Source organism: Natator depressus, chromosome 15 (genome assembly GCF_965152275.1).
Source record: "Natator depressus isolate rNatDep1 chromosome 15, rNatDep2.hap1, whole genome shotgun sequence".
Taxonomy (NCBI): domain Eukaryota; kingdom Metazoa; phylum Chordata; order Testudines; family Cheloniidae; genus Natator; species Natator depressus.
In genome coordinates, this window is record NC_134248.1 from 27,680,597 (window position 1) to 27,700,518 (window position 19,922).

At 39.3% G+C, this 19,922-nt stretch overlaps 1 protein-coding gene across 3 annotated transcripts in view; it reads right to left on the reverse strand.

The window, feature by feature from the left end:
• The window catches only part of HECTD4 (HECT domain E3 ubiquitin protein ligase 4), a 125,692-nt gene that overhangs the window by 67,186 nt on the left and 38,584 nt on the right, over positions 1-19,922 (reverse strand). For all 3 annotated transcript variants that reach the window (XM_074972732.1, XM_074972731.1, XM_074972730.1), the window contains exons 8-16: positions 17,437-17,629; positions 12,842-13,003; positions 12,622-12,735; positions 10,810-10,950; positions 10,191-10,423; positions 9,524-9,669; positions 6,078-6,148; positions 876-981; positions 37-157 (exon numbers count right to left, since the gene is read on the reverse strand). In XM_074972732.1, coding sequence (XP_074828833.1) covers positions 37-157; positions 876-981; positions 6,078-6,148; positions 9,524-9,669; positions 10,191-10,423; positions 10,810-10,950; positions 12,622-12,735; positions 12,842-13,003; positions 17,437-17,629 — 1,287 coding nt within the window. The remainder of the gene's footprint in view (positions 1-36; positions 158-875; positions 982-6,077; positions 6,149-9,523; positions 9,670-10,190; positions 10,424-10,809; positions 10,951-12,621; positions 12,736-12,841; positions 13,004-17,436; positions 17,630-19,922) is intronic.

Sequence of the window (19,922 nt, forward strand, 5' to 3'; positions counted from 1 at the left end):
CAAATTGAATATTTTCAACAAATACATTTTACTTACAGGCACAGTTGAAAGAAGTCTTTGAAATTCATCTTTAGATACAGTTTGGCACTTGGTGATTAAGATGCAAGATTCTCGAACAACAATCTTGAGAATGTAGTGCAAAAGCTCATCGTTTAGTCTTTAAAAATGCAGGAAAGACATGAGAAGATGTTGATGATTTATAATTAAAGAAAATTAATGACTGATACATTCAACACACCTGAGAAGTCTTGACAAACCATATTACAAATTAGTTTACACTGACTGAATGACAGCATCAGAGATGCTCAAGCACTAATATGTTCAACCAAAGCACTCTGATATCAAAGATGTTTGAAAAATAAAATGTCTCTGACCACAGTATAATACAAGATAGATATAGCTCTGGCATGTTTAAAATATCAGTACATTCTGCATTCATTTTGCTCACTGTACCTCCAAAGAGTCCACATCAAGTGAAGCCTTCTTTTTTAATAAAAAGAAACCCCTTCCAAACGTCAATCTTTAAGTAAACATTAGAGCTTCTTGAGGGTGATAGTCTTAGTGCTGAAGAGTGACACTTAATAAAACGTCATCTGCTCTCATTTACCTATCAGGGAATTCACAAAAGTCTCTTCCAAACCACTTATGCAGTTCTACAGAAATTTCCAAAAGTTCTATAATACTTCAAACCACCAGGGGAATTCAGCGCTTTCAGCAAACGGTACAGTATGTACACAAGGCTAGCATTAGCTCAAACTGCAGTAACAAAGGGAATGAGTTGTTTAGGCAGAAAGAAGCTCAGTTTACAATAATGCTGACAAGCCAAATGCACCTCAATACAAATTAACAGCGACAACTGTGTTATTTCACTCTACCTGTAATGATCGTCATCTTCACTTCCAAATCTGTTGTTCTGAAGCTGTTCAGCTAAGTTAGTAAGGATCACATCACGAAGTTGGGAGAGCCCACTATTTCTCTCTCCTACAATGGCAGAACATGAAAAATGTTGTAAAACAGCCTTCTTTAGATACATTTTATTAATTCATAAGGAATGTTGCTGGACATACACTTCTGACTAACAGTAACTATGCTTACAATTTATTGAGATTCTCCACAGACATATAAGCAGTTTGAGACTTACTGCATATTCAGTACTCTTAAAGTTTGAACGACTCACTGATTTTAGTTGAGTGGAAGATACCACCACTGTGATCAACAATGTAGCCTCTCTACACACATGCATATCAACGTTTATGATGTCTACTTTAAGATGAGGTATGATATGGAGTTGTCAAGCGGTGCCATTACCACAGAAATGGGGATAACTGATGACACCATCAACATATTAAAATGACCACTCAGAAGTACTTGCATTCGTTTCTTTAATTTAAGGACGCTATGTATTATTTCAAGACATAACACTGGATTTCTTTGTGACCTCAATGGATCACAAGAATCTAAAAGGTAAAACAAAATCTAATAATCAATTTGTACAGGTATCATTGGGTGCATGGGTTCCCAGTAATAAGTGAGTGTTGAGAGAATGTGGAATCGGTCAGCGCTACGCTTGGCTGATGCAGCAACTCATGGTGTCGGACGCCATCAGGTGGTCGAGGGACATCTACCTAGAACGCATCACCGGACATTGGCAATACCAGGAGGGATGAGCTGGAGTGCTGATGAGAAGCGCAGTGGGGAAAGTAACTGAAATACTTTTCTCATGGATTGTATTTTCCAACTGGACAATCTACCCTAAATGCTCAATTACTGAGGGACAATCTACATTCATTCCTATATTTGCTTTCTACAACCAACTCTCCGTATAACTTTTCATTAGTGATGTACCCGAGTATTCGGATTCTAATATCTAAACTGTATTGTTAAATTTATTCACCTTAATTTGGGTTATTGCTGATTATGCACTATATGTATCTTATGACTTTTTAAAACAAACTTTGTATTGTGGATAATCCGATGTACAGACACTCTCTTCTTAACCTGTGTACTATATATTTTTTTTTTTTTTTAGCACTAGTGACATTTTTAATCATCATCATCATCATCATCTTGTTCATCATTATGATCTCTGTTGAGAGTGAGTGGGTTACCATACTCACTTTACTGCCTTGGCATGTACATAGGTCTATGCAGGGAAGATTGTCCTGGCTACAGACAGTTGACTCTTTAGCGACCCAGTGACTTGTCCTTTTTGATGCAGTAACAAAGGGAATGAGTTGATTGAGAGTAGATTGAGGCACAAGCAATTCAGGTCTCTGTGGATCTTTTCTTTCTTGGTCTGACCGCAGCACTGCTACCAACTTCCTTACTTCCAAAACTGTGGCTTGTCCAGCACTCTCTTCCAATTTGGCAAGATCTTTTAAGTGGTAAGGTCCCTTTGTTTTGACAACATTAAACAATTTTTTTCTGAGCACCAAATAGGGATGACACAGTCATCTTGTTAATGTGTACAACAGGAAGCATTCAGAGTAGCAGCCGTGTTAGTCTGTATCCACAAAAAGAAAAGGAGTACTTGTGGCACCTTAGAGACTAACAAATTTATCCGCGCATAAGCTTTCGTGAGCTACAGCTCACTTCATCGGAAGTATGTGCATGACAATTTGCATGCACGGGTATGGAGCAATGCTTGTCAGTTGTGCTGGTAATGGTATCTGTTTCAATCCACACATTATCTATATGTTCCACTCTTGGAAAGTAGAGAACAGCAAGGATCAAAACAACTGTATCAGGTGACCTAATTACTACAGTTTCTTTGATACAAAGAGACTCAAATGCCATACTGGTACATACAGCATGCAGAAGCATCCTTCTGTCCACTTCCACTTGAGTACTGTACAAGTCCTGGGCTTCTTCAATACCTCTACTGGCAATGGACTTTGCTCCTTCACCATTGGAAAAGCCTCAGTCAAGGAGGAGTGTTTGTGTTGGGTGTGCTCCTACACACACAGGTAGATTTTGAACCATAAACTCAGAGGAATTTTACAAGTGATTGCTTACTGGATGTCAACTTTAGAAACTTTTTCCACTGAGGCACAGGATGTCCACCAATCGCCTGGTATTTCTTGCATCCATCTTTAAATCCTGTCCAGCGCTGTCTTTCTGCAGTTTTCACAGAAAGTTTACCCACAAAAACTTATGCCCATATCAATCTTAGTTTTTAAGGTGCCACCGGACTCTTTGTAGTTTTCACAGAGTTACTGTTGTCATATCTGTCACAGACTTCGATTACGGAATTAGCTTTGTCAAATCCTTTTTGGACCTGCCTCAAATATTCAGCAGCCCATTCATCAAATGTGTGGAACTTGTCTTCAGTCATCATTTGTATGACAGCTACGGCATCTTGGATGTACACTGTGGTTTCTTTGTTGCATGCTCTTAGCTCATGAATTATTCCAGCTTGATTTTACAGCTGATACCCTAATTCAGCTTTGTCTGTTCCTTTCATTGTTCCATCAGTGGGACAAAGGCACAGGTCTTACTGGCTGACTAAGAACAGTTCCCACTGAAACATCATCACTGCATCTTGCGAAGGACAAGGCTCTGTGGAAAACTAGGATCTGCTGTGATTGTCCCTCCCTTGCCAGACTTAAATTTGTTCTTCTTGGCCATGTCAGCAAGTATTTTGATGCCAGATTTCTTGATTGGGCAGCTGAAGAAGCTGTGTCTCTTCAGAATCAAGTGCACCTCTCACAAATCTCTCCATTTGTTCTTCACCAACATCTGCTATTTTCAGTAGAGCTCCCATACAACTGATGTTACATGCAGTTTAGTAGATATTTTGATAAGCATCCTTGGATGTACTTCAAGGTCAAATGGGTTTGTCATGTTGTTGATGACATGGTTGGTAAGAGAACATAAGAATGGCCATACTGGGTCAGACCAAAGGTCCATCCAGCCCAGTATCCTGTCTACCGACAGTGACCAATGCCAGGTGCCCCAGAGGGAGTGAACCTAACAGGTAATAATCTAGTGATCTCTCTCCTGCCATCCATCTCCACCCTCTGACAAACAGAGGCTAGGGACACCATTCCTTACCCATCCTAGCTAATAGCCATTAATGGACTTAACCTCCATGAATTTATCCAGTTCTCTTTTAAACCCTGTTATAGTCCTAGCCTTCACAACCTCCTCAGGTAAGGAGTTCCACAGGTTGACTGTACGCTGAGTGAAGAAGAATTTCCTTTTATTTGTTTTAAACCTGCTACCCATTCATTTCATTTGGTGGCTCCTAGTTCTTATATTATGGAAACAAGTAAATAACTTTTCCTGTAACATGCTCTTCGTCCCTCTTCAGGTGCAGAGGCAAGGACTTGTTTGAGGACTTAGTCTTCATTACTTCTTGTTAGGACACTTCTTTCTCATAGCTTTTGCATATTCATAATATGAAGCTGTGCACTGTCATCTCTAACTCTAACACTGGCCTATGCATATGTGTAACTGAATTAAAAGCTAGTTTCCAGAATATTTCAAAGGCTAGTACTGCATGCATAGGCAATTACAAATTAAAACCTTCTACCAGGCAGACTAGATGCTACACTGTATGTACAAAATCTTACAAATGGTGAAGGGATTTGATCGTTGTGATCGTTCCCCTCTATTCGACATTGGTGAGGCCTCATCTGGAGTACCGTGTCCAGTTTGGGGCCCCACACTACAAGAAGGATGTGAAAAAATCGGAAAGCATCCAGCAGAGGGCAACAGAAATGAGTAGGGGGTTGGGGCACATGGCTTATGAGGAGAAGCTGAAGGAACTGGGATTGTTTAGTCTGCACAAGAGAAGAATGAGGGGGGATTTGATAGCTGCTTTCAACTACCTGAAAGGGGGTTCCAAAGAGGATAGATCTAGACTGTTCTCAGTGGTAGCAGATGACAAAACAAAGAGTAATGGTCTCAAGTTGCAGTGGGGGAGGTTTAGGTTGGATATTAAGAAAAACTTTTTCACTAGGAGGGTGGTGAAACACTGGAATGGGTTACCTAGGGAGGTGGTGGAATCTCCTTCCTTGGAGGTTTTTAAGGTCAGGCTTGACAAAGCCCTGGCTGGGATGATTTAGTTGGGGTTGGTCCTGCTTCGAGCAGGGGGTTGGACAGGATGACCTCCTGAGGTCCCTTCCAACCCTGGTAGTCTGTGATATTACGAATTCACGTACATTTATATCTACCCACCACACAGTACAAACTGGGCACACAATCTACTACTACTGGTGCACAACCCTCAGTGAGAGACTGATCTGGTCAGCAAATTTCAATTGTAAAGAGAGAGAGCGAGCTATTAAAATCACTTGTGACATATTCTGACAAATAAGAATACGCAATGTGAAAACAATTCATGTTAGTATATTGCAAAATGTTGGTATTCACCATTTTTGCCACATGCTAAACAGCTTCATAATTTCTGGGGAAAATAAACACTTGCCCATGTAAAACCAATGCAAATATTTTACTACATTGTCGTTTGGTAGCTTTTACCAATAAACACCACATTAAGATACTGAAATTAACGTAAACAGTAAAAACTGCAGTCAGTCATGTTGCAATGTTTCTGGAAGTGCGGGGAAAAAAATGACACTCAATTTGGGTAACACTGGTTCACCTCACCTACAGATTTAGGACACCACTTGACAGTTCCACATCGTCCCTCATCTACACATACATAAAATAATTTTTCAAATGATATACAGTGGGGATGTGTGTAAGATGGGGGCCCTTTCTGAGGAATTGCTGCATACCTATTAGGTACGATATTCAGGCTAGACAAAGTACATTATGAATAGTGTCAAAACAGATTTGTAAACCTTTCTAGTTTTAAGTTAGACCTTGCCATTACTCTGATACAGTGTTTCACCTTCCCCACACATCCAGGCAAAGCACTGAGAACTTAAAAACATTCTATAACTTCCAAGGAAGTGTTAGTTTATGATAGTCTAACATTCAACCACTTTCCTGAACTTCTTTAATCCCAGAAATAAAAACTACTAACAGGAAAAAAGACAAAACCGCCCTCTCTCTGCTTAGTTTTTAAATTAAAAAAATTATTCCCCAGAGTATCAATAAAAACTCACCTTCCGTCAAGACCAACTTAAGTAAGTTATTAATTTCCACTTCTCCAGGATATAGTATATTTAAGCCAGAGCTAAAAAAAAAAAAAAAAAAAAAAAGGGGGTGGGGTGGGGAGAAGAGGGGAAATCAAAAGTCAAATTTAACATTTGTTTATAATGAGTGACAGGAAAATAGTTCCATTATGAACATGGGAAACAGAACATTAAAAATTTGGAACTTACAATTGTATAGCTATCACCCTTAGAATTATTCTATATGGTTGCCTGAATTTTTATAAAAAGACATTTTTATACTAAGCAAAGACGTCCAACATATCTTAACATTTAGATTAATTTGTCATAGAATTGCAAATGCTTCCTCTGTGATTTCTGCTAATCAAATCAGTTTTGTTGTATAAGCAGAGGATTTCCCCCCTCAGAACCATCTGCTCCCTCCTGACAAATCCTACAGTGAAGTCATCATTGTAACATACGATAGCACAGTCATTTCTGTAACAAAGAGACCAATGTCAAATACAGGATGACAGCTTTACTGCAAATCCAAGCAGAATTGCTGCTTTCTCCCTGTCTCCACCAGCGTTAATCAAATATCTGAAATAAGAGCTATAGGAAATGAAAGCTAGTAGCTAAGAACTTTTACTGGTATTAACTCCTTTAACCTCATTAACCTTTGACCCATTACGGAAATCCTTCTTTAAACTAAATAGGGAGCCAGAAGTACATTAGTGTTGGAACTGCACTGCTATAGATACACCTCAAAATAAGTGGTCTTTTCCACTCCTTTAATAGTTTGTCCCCTCTGCATAAATTATTCACCATATCAAGGGTAAGAGACCATCCTTGTGCACAGGCATGTGCTCCTGATTGCTTATAGCAGTGGTCTCCAAACTTTTCTGATCGCGCACCCCTATCAGTAAAAATTTTTTGAGCATGCACCCCCAATATATGTATATTTATGTATAACTTATAGACATGTACTACTGTACTAATATATTATGTAAATTATAAAACACACACAAAAACAAATTAAAAAACGATGAGATAAAGATGAAAAACAATATTTTTAAAATAATTTTTTTTTATTTATTAACGGTACAAAAAACCTTTTTGCTGTCACTAAAAAAATTATTAATAATAATATTTTTAGTGGGAGCAATGTGATTGAATATGCTTTATTATTTTGGAAAATCTTGGTTTAAACACTTTGTGATACAGCAGGCGCTCAGGCTGGGGTGCAGAGCTTGGGAGGGAGTTAGGGTGTGGGAGGGCGCTCAGGGCTGGGGCAGGCAGGAGGTGCAGAGCACTTACCTGGGGCAGCTCCTGTTTGGTGCAGGGGGGTGTGCAGATGGCTCTGCGCAGCGCTTCTGGGAGCTGCCTCCCCAACCCGAGCAGGGCCACCCAGAAAGCAGCAGCTTTAGCGGCTTCAGGGCCTTGGGCTAAAGGGGCCCCGGGCCTGCACTCTAAAGCCCCTTTCGGAATGCGGCCCTGAGAGCATGGGCCGGAGGACTCAGGAGGAGCAGGGGCAGCCGCGCAGCCAGCGGCCGGAGAGAAGCGGCACCTTCCCCTTCAAAGCGCCACTTCTCTCCGGCCAGCTTTGAAGGGGAAAGTGCTGCTTCTTTCTGGCCGTCAGCTGCACGGCTGCCCCTGCTCCTCCATGGGCCGGAGGACTCAGGGCCGCCCCACCTCCCTCCCCTTTATTTTTTCCCTCCTGCGGTGCTCCTCCTGCTGCGCCCCACAATCAATCGTCTTGCGCACCCCACTTTGGAGACCACTGGCTTATAGTGTTAAAGGAGCTACTATATGGACATGTTTTACCTTATTAAATGTGTCTCATACCAAACGTAAGTATGTGGTCTACTGTTCATTTTACAAGAGTGAACTGGAGCCAAGATTTCTGCAGTTTTTTCCCCAACTAGTCTCTGACCCAAGACTGATCACAGTCAAGTCACTTTGAAATGTAGACTTAGAATAGCCATCACCACATGGAGATTCTACATTTCATAGTGCCTTACAACACAATTTATTTAACTCAAAATTTAAGTCAGAAAATATGAACCTCAAAGTTAACTTGGAATTTATTATTTTACTACAATAAGAAGAAATCCTTCCTGAACATTACAGATCTGCTCCTTTGCTTACATAAGATACAATGCTTTAATATATTTGCTGACCAAAAACAATGAATCTAGTCAAATGCTGTAACAACTACTTAACTGTTGTTCTATCAATATCCGCAGTAAACACAGTCAGCAGCATATATAAAACCTGAAAAGACGGCCTTCAAACCAAACACGTACTACTATTCTCTAGTGCATTTAAATGGCTGTATACATTTTGTAACTTAGTGGTTTATAAGAAAGGCACACAGGTTGCTCTTTGGAAGATTTTGTTCTCAAGCTTTGGAACGTTTCCCACTTGAAAGCAGATTTGCAATCTGTGAATAGGTTACGTGAGACAACATTATTTGCCCTTGAGATGCACATTTTCTGATTCTCTTGATACACAATTGCATTTTTTCCACTTTATTGCCCTCTGCTTGGTCACTCTGCTGTCATGACAACCCACAGAAAAGTTTCACAGCTTGTAGCTCAAATGGGACAGCAGTGCCTTTCAGGCTCTGTGACTCTGCTCCCTCCGCACTACTGCCTAGTGTGCTGGGGAGCTGAAGCATCTGTTCGGTGCCGATGCCGCAACACAAAGACACTGGGCTCTCCCCATCCCAGGACTCCTATACATCACAGGTTTCTCATCCCTAAACACAAGTCTCCTGCCACCCCAAGCGACCTGGATACCCTTGCAACCCATTTCATACTTTTCCAAAATCATCCTCAACCTATAGCATCCCCAAACGCCACTCACTTCACTTATCCCCACACCCCTGTTCACCCCCCCCCCAATACACACACAAAAAAACCTCAAATCTGCTTTCTGAAACATTGCTCTAACCACTATCATTTACATAGATTCTTTCACCCCAAAGCATATATAAACCACACACACAAACACTACACCCGTCACTGAATGCAGACAACTCTTGGGTGAAACATGACAGCTATATAACACCATACTTCTGATTAGGTTAAAAGAAGAAGAAAAAAAGTGAAGCCAATAGGAACTGCAGGAGCAATTTAAAGTAGGCATAATGTAGTTATTGCATACTGCATCACCATCACCACTTAATGGAACATCCTGCATTTTTCTTCCCCTCCAAACCAACCAAATTTGCAAGATCTGATCATATTTATCTAAAATTTGCCAAAGGCATAGTTTACACACAAAATCCTGGATTCTTATAATAAAGTTCAGATTAGCTGTATTTTTAACTTGAATGGCTCAGTGTACTAAGAAATAACAGTGAACTAAGAAATTACATTCAGGTTATGATTTTTCATAACTATCTTTAAGATCTTAGTTTCACTTTGTTTTGACAAAGTAACATTGGTATTTACCTGATTGCTAGACAGACCTCCTTCTGAATTTCAGGGCAAATCTGGCTCTTTGGTGCCATCAGTAACTGCCAAAGTAAAAGGCCAGACCTTCTAATAATGTCTCTATTTCTCTCAGTTTGGGGGCTGAAGAAAAATTTAAAAACCACCTACAAAAACAATAGTTAGAAAATACAGCAATATTAAAAACAAATTTCTTCTCTACTCAAGGAAAGTGCTTCATACAGGAAAGCACCTATAACATAGTGGCTCAAATGGAAGCAGAGTTAGGCCAACTTTAAACATTTTTATGGCCAACACTCTAAATAATTTCTCCAAGGTTGCTCAAAGTTGGTGGTAGTCAGGAATTGAACCCAGATCTACTGATTCTGTGATCAGTGTCTTAACAAAAACTAGATAAACCACCCTTGTCCTTGAGCAAATAACTTAACCTCTCTGGATCTTATCCAATTTGTAAAACATAAATGAGAACTCAAAGAGGTCTAATTTTAGGTTATAACACATTCTAGAAATGCAAAATAAGAAGTTATCTCTAGGTTAATGTCCATTAGCTCTTCTCCACTCAATACAAAGTCACCATTCATTTTAAAAAAGGTTTACTTGTTGGTCTGCGTTCTTAAAGTCTCCTTTACAGAGTTAATTTTAAAATATATTTAAGATTTGTTTATACCTGAAAGACAACAAGGATGCAGCGTATAATGCAAGTATCTCCATTCACCATAGCTTTCTCCATGATGTCGCAAATACTGCTGAGATGGTGTGCTTCAATTGGATGTTGTTTGCCCAAAAAATTTGTTATTGGGAGATTGTTACTGGCTGCAAGCAGATTTAGTTGGTGTATGCACATGGCACCAACGTGGTGCAGTAACTGGTTGATAACCTCATTTGTGGTTATAGCATCTCCTGAAAGAAAAAAAATAAATGACCATACTTCTCTCTATGAACACAGAGGTGCATATATCAAGTTTACATTCATTTTTAAAATATGTTATGAAACCATCATTAGCATCACTGAAATTCTGCAGCACTTCAGAGCTATCGTCTGCATTAAAGGTAAGAGATTTCTGTTCAAGTTTTTAAAAGTGTTAAAGGCAGAAGTCAGAAAACCAATAAACATGCACAAAAAAAGCTTTTTTCTTATCTTCAATAACGATTAAGTAATTTTGTAATATGCTGTAACTAATCTTGTGGCTTTCTGAAGAAAGTATGTTCAGTGCTTTATGTGAGTTTCGACTATGTTAACCTCATATTTTACTTACACTTATACAAAGTGCTGACTATATGCTCACCTCTGGGCTCTGTGATGATATGACTAACTCCCAGTCTCTGACAGACATAATGGAATGCTTGGTTTCCAGGATTACACCATTGATCAATATAGTCATTAGAGCACGTCCATATCATGTTATTCATAGTATCATAACATGCACCTGAAGAGAGAATATACAAAAAAAGAGTCAATATAGTTTTTATTTATTAAAAAGTTGTCTGATGATAGTATTTTCTATTAGAATTTTTTTCTTGGAAAGCAATTCAAACATTGCTATATCAGATGTGGATTTAATGTGTTTTCTAAAGTTAATTCAATTACATTATGTGACACATCAAGGTGCTTAAGGATAAGAGTTAAGAATAACAATCTTTTAAAGCAAATTTCTTAATGTGGTTAGTGCAAACCCCTCATGCGCCAACAAATAAATGCCTTAAGTGCTATATTTAGTATTCCTCAGTGTCCTTATCACTCAAATTGCTTGCTACCAATTAGTTATCTGGCTGAAATGCTGGGGCTAGCATCTTATGCTCAGGGGTTGGCACCACCATGTTGCGCAAAGGACACTTGACAAAATTACTGTATTTCGTGACGGACATGGGGGGGGGAGGTGGTTATGTCATTCAAGTTTTTTAAAAGTTACCACGGACCTCAAAATTTTTACCCCTTGCTTATGCTGCTGTTCAAGAAAAATTGGTAAAGCAGTTTCAAATACTTTAGCTATCTCTATTCATAATTAATTGCATTTGTTTTGAATTTAATAGCCTTGCTGTTACAATTTTGGCAGGTTATTTATAGAGCTGGTGGCATGTATGGTGCTGTGCAACTGGTGAAGAGTGGTAAGCAAATAGACATCTTCCCTGAGGAGCTTACAAGTGGGCACAATACATCGAAAAAACAAGAATGGCGTGAGAGCGTCATAGCTGGATCTTGAGAAATTATATGAAGGAGAGAGAGGAAAAGTATGAACTTGGCACTATCCCCACTGCATGAAATTGCAGAAAATTCTTCTATAGGCTTGTCTAGACTAGGATAGAAGATATTTAAGCACATTTCAAAACTCAAGGGTAGACTGGACTAGTAGTATTGTGACAGACATTAAGCGGATTGAGGTGAACCTTCAGCTTGATTGATTAGCATGTTAAAATACTCCTAGCCCTGTCTGCGCTAGAGTTTCAAAACATGTTGGCCAAAGTGTTTTAACGAACATTTAAAAAAATTATACCTTTGATCCTTGTCAACGTGAGTCCTATATAGATCCTAGTTAACATTTTAATTAAGCATTGTTTAAAACCCTGTTGGTACCTAGCGTAGCTGGTGTTTAACAATTTATTCCTATTCTATTTTGTATCATTCTGACTATTGAGCTGGCAGAAGTAATCCAAGTCCAGACTGCAAATGCAAGTGAAGCTGTGAAAACCAAAGTCACAGGGAAATAAGAAAATATAAGCAGAAATCTTTCTGGTTAATACATTTATTTTTTAAAGTGAAGATAAGAAAGTTCAAATCTTCTAACACTGACTCTTTCTTTTAAGAGTTTGTAATACAAAGGATATGTAAAAAATCTTCCAAGTTCTCTCCACCTAGGGTAAATACCTCTTCTCACTCTCTAGAAGAGAGAGTGCACCTTCAAAACTTGCAAACCAAAGCATAAGAAACCAGGAAAAAACCTCTCTTTAGAATTTTCACATCACATTTTCTAAGTTGTAATTTTATTTATTTAATTTTACAAAAGAAAGTGGAAGTTACTGGAAATTGAAAGAAATAATTTAGAAAATAGAGATTGCTATCTCTAATACTGAATGTCCCTAAAAATAAATGTATTTCTTACCAAGTCCTGGTATTAGAGCACCACGTCCAAGCGAACTTCCTGCAGCATCAATGAGATCCGCTCGGCTTGTGAACTGCCCATCAGAAATATTGTATACCAAGCTAGAAGCAAGAACTTTAAAAAAAAAAATCTCAAATTAATTTCTCAACAGTTTAAAATATGATAAAAAAGAGAGTCTCTGAAATCTGCTGTAAGGATAACAAAAAAGCCAACAACTTACTTTTCAAAGATGACAAACCACTTGTCCCACCAAACAGTGATCGTGTCGCAGAGCTCCCTGACCCACCTGGAGGTGGGACCAACATCACCAAATATGTTCCACATGTGTACATTGGAGTCTTTCGTAACATTTTTAGTGGTAGCCCACAACTAGTGTTAGCAGCTGAAATGTTAAATAAAGCAATGAATCAAACAATTAGTAAGATATAGAGAGCAAGCAAGATAGAAGTCCTAAATACAATCTATTTTGGAGTTTAAATAAATCCATCAGAAATACTGATAAACCTAACATTTTTGCAGCCTTTGGAAGTTACTTGTGGGGCTGGCCAGTGGACTCTAAAGATTCCCCCCCTCATTAGGAGATAATTCCTCAGAGGGCATGCACGGTTTCAGTGGCATTTTAAAATATAATTTGAATAAAACAATCTTTAAATATGAATACAAATAGGAAGCCCTAGTTTCCATAATGATGGCAACAAAAACATCAGAAAAAAATCTAAAAGCTAATAGAAGGTATAATATACAGAGAAGCAAACAAAAATCTGCCCTAAGGATGTCTAGGATGGCAAAATATCACGAGCAACATTTTAAAGCCCAAGGAAGTTTTAAGACAAGAGGCCCTCTGGGATTCACTACCACTTTTTAATCCCTTGAAATCCTCCTACCCTGTCCCATATCCATTAAATCATGGTGATCTAGCCTCCAGCCAAGAAGGTGAGGGTGGAGCTCCAGCCAAAGCTGATCAACACTGCTCTGAATACTGACTGTTCAAGAGGAACCCATATTTTATTTTCTGAAGCACTCCTATTCACTACTAGGCAACAAAGTTTTTTCAAGATCTCCATTATACCTCTTTCCACTCCCTGTAACAATCTAAAGGGTATGTGCAAAAACACTAGGAAAATATTTGCAGTGGTGTAAATATACATTCCACTGGTTAGAGTATTTTCTTAATTTAGGAACTTATAACAACATGTAACTGGATACATGAGATATTTTAAAATCCATATGCATACTGTAATCTCATCACTAGTCAGTGAACCCAGGGTTCTAGGTTATTTAATGCATATTTGAAGAAAGGAAGAGAACTATGCAAGACATACACACAGAAAGTTTGTCCAGAAAAGGAACTTTAAAAAAATCCCCAGAATGCAAAGAAAGTGATCAGTACATTATTCAAACACCCTATCTAAACTAAAGTGAAACTAATATAGTAGTTTCAATAAAGTCATAAAGAATAGTAATACTGTAATATATAAACAATTAATCAGTATACCAATAGCCATGTCACACATATTTGCTATTTCACCAATAATGAAGAGGTACGCCAGAAGAATGCCCAAAAAGCAATTCCAACAGTGCTACAGTGTGAAAAGAGTACTCGATGAGTTCTTTGAATGGGAATTGGACCACCTGTTTATTGATGTCCCAAACAATATGGTGTATCACACTGGAATATCCCTCACCTCAATATGAGTTTACACAAGTATAATGAAATTTCATAACACACACAGTCACTGGCATAAAAAACTAAGAATATGATTAACACTTTCTACAGCCAACAGAAATGTTAAAGTTCATTTTGAGAGGCTGTGATAGGACACTTACTGGAAACTGATTTAGCATTTTTTGAAGTATCCTATTTATAGTAAGGATTAATGATGCCAGAAGAAAATAGTTCACCACGCTATTGTTACAGGTTTGTCAATGGTTCGATGTAAGCCTTTATTTATAGCCCAAAAGTGAAACATCTTCTGAAGAAAAAGATCCTTTTGGATTTCTTGGAAAATTTTTAAGGCCTCTTAAGTATTGCCTCAATGTACTACTAATGCCATTTTTAAAGCCTTATGACATCACTTATGCATCTAGCCTCCCTTCATTTTCCTCTATCTTCATCTCATTGGCAATTCAATAACCGCTCCCACGCACAGGCTCACAATCCTGGAGTTATTTTTACTCTTCCTTCATTTTCTCCCCACATCAAATCTACCATGAAATCCTGTCAGTTTTCTTTCTACATCATCTCCAAAATCAAAGCTTTCCTCTCTACACCCCCTACCAAAACTCTGGCCCACAATGTCATCTTTGGTCTCCATGAAAATCATATGACCCTCCTCAAATCAATTCAGAATAGATCTGCTAAACTCCTCTTGGTTGCCACTCCAATCACCTTCTGCTTCTCCTCAAACCCCTTCATAAGCTGTACCCCCCAACCCCCATATCGAAGATGGTATCTTGGTCATTTAAGGACAAAAAAACAACAACAAATAATCACTTAACCATGGAGTTGACAATAAAATTAGTTTTCTGGGAGGGTAATCAAGTCAGTTTTGTCTGACATACCACTCCCATAATCTAGCCATTAGTTTTATTTTTGGACATTCAGTTTTCCTATAGACCTTTCGGAAACGTAGAATTAAATAGAATTGAGGAGCTACCCGACTAAAATCAAAGTATTATGAGATCTTCAATGAAATAAGTTTAACCAAAATCTAGGAAAGCTTTACAAGTTATGGCTGATGAATTTTTCTTTTTAGTCCAATTAAAGGAGTTTATAACAACATTGAGACAAAGGGATTGGGATGGCTGTAAATATCATTCAAGATCAATCTGCAGTACAAATTAATTTGATCTTTACCCTACTTTTCTACATTCCTACATTTAAAAAATGAAAACCCTCATGCTGAAATATTTAAATGGCTTCTCAATCAAAATTTGCATTTTATATACTGCAGTATGTTATGTTGAATGTAAAAGAAATCTAAGGAACCACTCATAGTGAGCTTTAAATTAACTTTAACATGATTTAACTGTTCCTACTGCCAGTCTACTGAGTATATCATATTCTTAATATTTTATGCCAGTGACAAATACTGTGTAATACCTTACTCTTTACTCCTGGGGGAATTCTGTGAGAAAAAATTAAAAATTTTGCACACGACATTTTAAAATTCTTCAAAATTCTGCATATTTTATTTGTTAAAATAACACAATATAATCACACCAGTTTCAATTATTTTTGGTCATTTATTTCAAAATACCTGTCAGCAAGTATGTCTGTAACAATACAGACAACAAAAAATATTCAGTAAATGTTTTTTGACTAATAGGCATATTAACACAGAACTCCGAGTAACTCATTTAAACTACAATACAGAACCATATTTCCAGCACCCCTCAGAAGCAGTGCAAAGGCTTGGGGGAGTCAAGGATAACGGAGGAGCTGAGGGAGATGGAAGTAAATTGCTGGGAAGGAGCCTGGGTGTGAACTTGGAGGGTTGTTGGGTATGGGTGGGAAAAGTATGGAACAGGTATTTTTTGGGGGGCGGGGAGAGATTGTTAGGGAACCTCCCCCACGCAGTTCCTGGCTAACCCCTAGTCTGTCCCATTCAGTCAGGCACATCTGCTTCTGTCCCCACGTGTTCCTGCACCCCCATGTGTCTTTGCACCCCGTGTCCACATGTCCCTCCACCCCCAGACACCCACTCCCTCATCCCCATGTGGCTCTGTACCCCCCCCAGTCTCCTGTCCCTATGTGTCCCTGTACTCCCTCACCCTGTCCCCATGTGTCTCTGTGTCTCCACCCAGCCACTCCCATCCTTGTGTCCCTGTACCCACTCCCCGTCCCCCCTCCCCATGTGTTTCTGTGCCCCACCCTGCCTCTCCCTGTCTCTATGTGTCCCTGTGCCCTCATCCCCATGGGTCCCTGTGCCCCCACTCAGCCACCTCCTGTCCCTCTGTAGCTCTGCATGCCCTCCCCCATCACCATGTGTCCCTGCACCTCCCTACCCCCCAGAGCTCTGTGCCTCCACTCCCATTCAACCCCTGCCCCATCTGTCCTCCCCCACTAGCCCTTATAAGCCCCTTTCTGGCCCCCCCCCAGCACCCCACACTGTCTGTCTCCTGACCTGGCCTGATAGGCACTGCAAAGAATGCTGGCTCTTTCTCTTCCCTTGCTAGCCAGGAGCTGCTGCTGTGTTCTATAGCCACAGCACCCTCTGGTGGGCAAAAGGCGGAACTGCAGCAACCTTTTGGCAGAAGATTTATTCTGCACAAAAAATTATAAATATGCATGGTTCATTACTTATGCGCACATGCAGAAACACAGAATTCCCCCAGGAGTAACTCTTGAAATAGTCCCATTGAAAGCTATGGGACTATCAGTCAGAGTAAGGGTGGCAGAACTGAACCATAAACTAGCAACAAAAGGGTGCTGTGTTTACCACAGCTACAGTTTTTGCATGATCAATTTTTTTCCCTTGCAGCAGTGTATTTTACATGAATATGAACTGTTATTTTGCTATTAGAACTTTGAGTGTTAAGCACTTGTACTGAAGTATGTATTAGCATTAGGTATTCCAAAAGCAACGATCTTTATAAGAAATTCACACAACTTTAAAGAATTTTAATAAATCCTAAGAAATTCGTAACAGTAATGTATATGATGGCAGTGTAAAGAGCCTAAACTTAAAGACACTATATGTACAGGTATGTAGGATTTTCAGAATTCTACAGCTAGAGAAATAATTTTGTAAATATGCATCACTGCAAACAAAAGTGAAAAATTACTGTAAAGAAGAAGAGAACTCTTCTGACCTGCTTGGTCCTCTTTCAATGTATTGGAAATTGTAGAGCCAGTTAGAGCAGCCAGTGTTGCTGATGGGGAGGCTCTGTACCTTGAAAGCCTACTCAGAAGCATCTCATTTATACTCTTTGCAGATTCTCCCTCTTTTCTCATTAGAATAATGCGCTCCTGTAGAGGGTTTGCTATACATGTATCATTTTCTACCTATGCAAATGAAAAAAAAAAGATCCTTAGATATTTAAGTCCCTAACAGATTGAGGATTTTATTCCTCCATGCTCACAAAATGAGAAGAGAAGCAAAAACCAAATCCAGATGTATGCAAGGAAATCTGATACCATGGTGAATGATATGACTGAAATACCTAGAAACATAGATTATTATATCATGGCCAAAATCATATCATGACTGATCATCTTTAGACATTTTTACTTTGGAAAATAGAAAAGTAGTAGTCCAGTTGCCATAAATAACTTTCCAGAAATAAAATTAAAGTTAACATTATATAAAATCCAGTAGTTAGATTTTTAACTATAACAAATATAATATAATATACTAAAATAAAAATAAATTTTTATGAGTAAGTTTTGTAAAAGTCTAAGTCACACATTAGCTGAAAAACTGAACGGAAGATTTTCCCTACATAATGCAGTTCTGGGAAAGTTCTAGGCCATGTCTAACCTAAGAAGATTTTACCAGTATAGTTATACTAATACACTGGTATTCGGAGAACAGATATAAGTTACATTAGCGTAAGCACGGATATAGCTATGTCTTTTTTTTTTTTTTTTTTTTTAAAGCACACCCCTAACCTACACTAAATATATTTACCAGCACAGTTATGTTGATCAGACATTTAATAAATTGAGTATTTTAACTAGTAACGCCACAAAAAGTCAGACAGTGGCTGAGTTGTCAACAGGAATGAATGAAAGCTTTTTCTAAAGTGATTCCCCTGCAAAAGACATTCCTAACAGAGCACCAAGGCCAGAAACACCCGCCCAGAGTGCTCACATTCTGAAGGGACGCAACTGGAGGTTGTTCAGAAACTGAAACTCATTTTTTCTAGCAATACACAAAGGAAATGAATTGGAGAATCCCTTACCTTAATGGGAAGACCCTTCACCTTTATATGTTTGCCAAATTAGATTTATTTTTAAGTCCTTAACTCCTTCTTAAGATTCCATGCAAATTGGAGAATAATAGTTCAGGGGGCCAGTACAGTGGGAGTCTGCTGCAAGTTAGGGAGTTAGAACCTGCACTGTTGCCCACAGCTGTATCATCTCTAGATAATACTTAGTCCTGCCTAAGTGCAGGGGACTGGACTAGATGACCTATTGAGGTGCTTTTCAGTTCTACATTTCTGATTCTTGCTCATCAATTCTACTATTTATACTGCTTCCAATATACCCACTGCACAAGTCTATTGGTACTGACAATACTAAGGGTATGTCTACACTATGAAATTAGGTCAATTTTATAAAAGTCGGTTTTTTAGAAATCGTTTTTATATAGTCGATTGTGTGTCCCCCCACACAAAATGCTCGAAGTGCATTAACTCGGCGGAGTGCTTCCACAGTACCGAGACTAGCGTCGACTTCTGGAGCATTGCACTGTGGGTAGCTATCCCACAGTTCCCGCAGCCCATTGGAATTCTGGGTTGAGATCCCAATGCCTAATGGGGCAAAAACATTGTCGCGGGTGGTTCTGGGTACATGTTGTCAGGCCCTCCCTCTCTCCATGAAAGCAATGGCAGACAATCGTTTCGCGCCTTTTTTCCTGAGTTACCTGTTCAGACGCCATACCACAGCAAGCATGGAGCCCGCTCAGCTCACTGTCACCGTACGCCTCCTGGGTGCTGGCAGACGCGGTACTGCATTGCTACACAGCAGCAACCCATTGCCTTGTGGCAGCAGATGGTGCAATAGGCCTGATAACCATCGTCATCATGTCCGAGGTGCTCCTGGCTGCCTCGGTAAGGTCGGTCAGGAGCGCCTGGGCAGACATGGGCGCAGGGACTAAAATAGGAGTGACTCGACCAGGTCATTCTCTTTAGTCTTGCCAGCAGTCCTATTATACCATCTTACAGTGAGCAGCCAGGAGATGAGGATGGCTAGCAGTCCTACTGCACCGTCTGCTGCCAGCCAAAGACGTAAAAGATAGATAGAGTGGATCAAAACAAGAAATACACCAGATTTGTTTTGTATTCATTTGCTCCCCCTCCCTCCCTCCGTGAAATCAACAGCCAACAATCATTTCGGTGAGGTCTGTCAAGGGCACCTTGAAAAGTTTAATGGAGATTCAGTCCTGCCTGAAATACCTGGGGGAGTGATAGCTCAGTGGGTTGAGCATTGGCCTGCTAAACCCAAGGTTTTGAGTTCAATCCTTGAGGGGGCCATTCTGTGTGACAGTTGTTTTTGTTTCTCCTTGATGTAAAGCCATCCCCTTTGTTGATTTTAATTCCCTGTAAGCAAACCCCGTAAGCCATGTTGTCAGTCG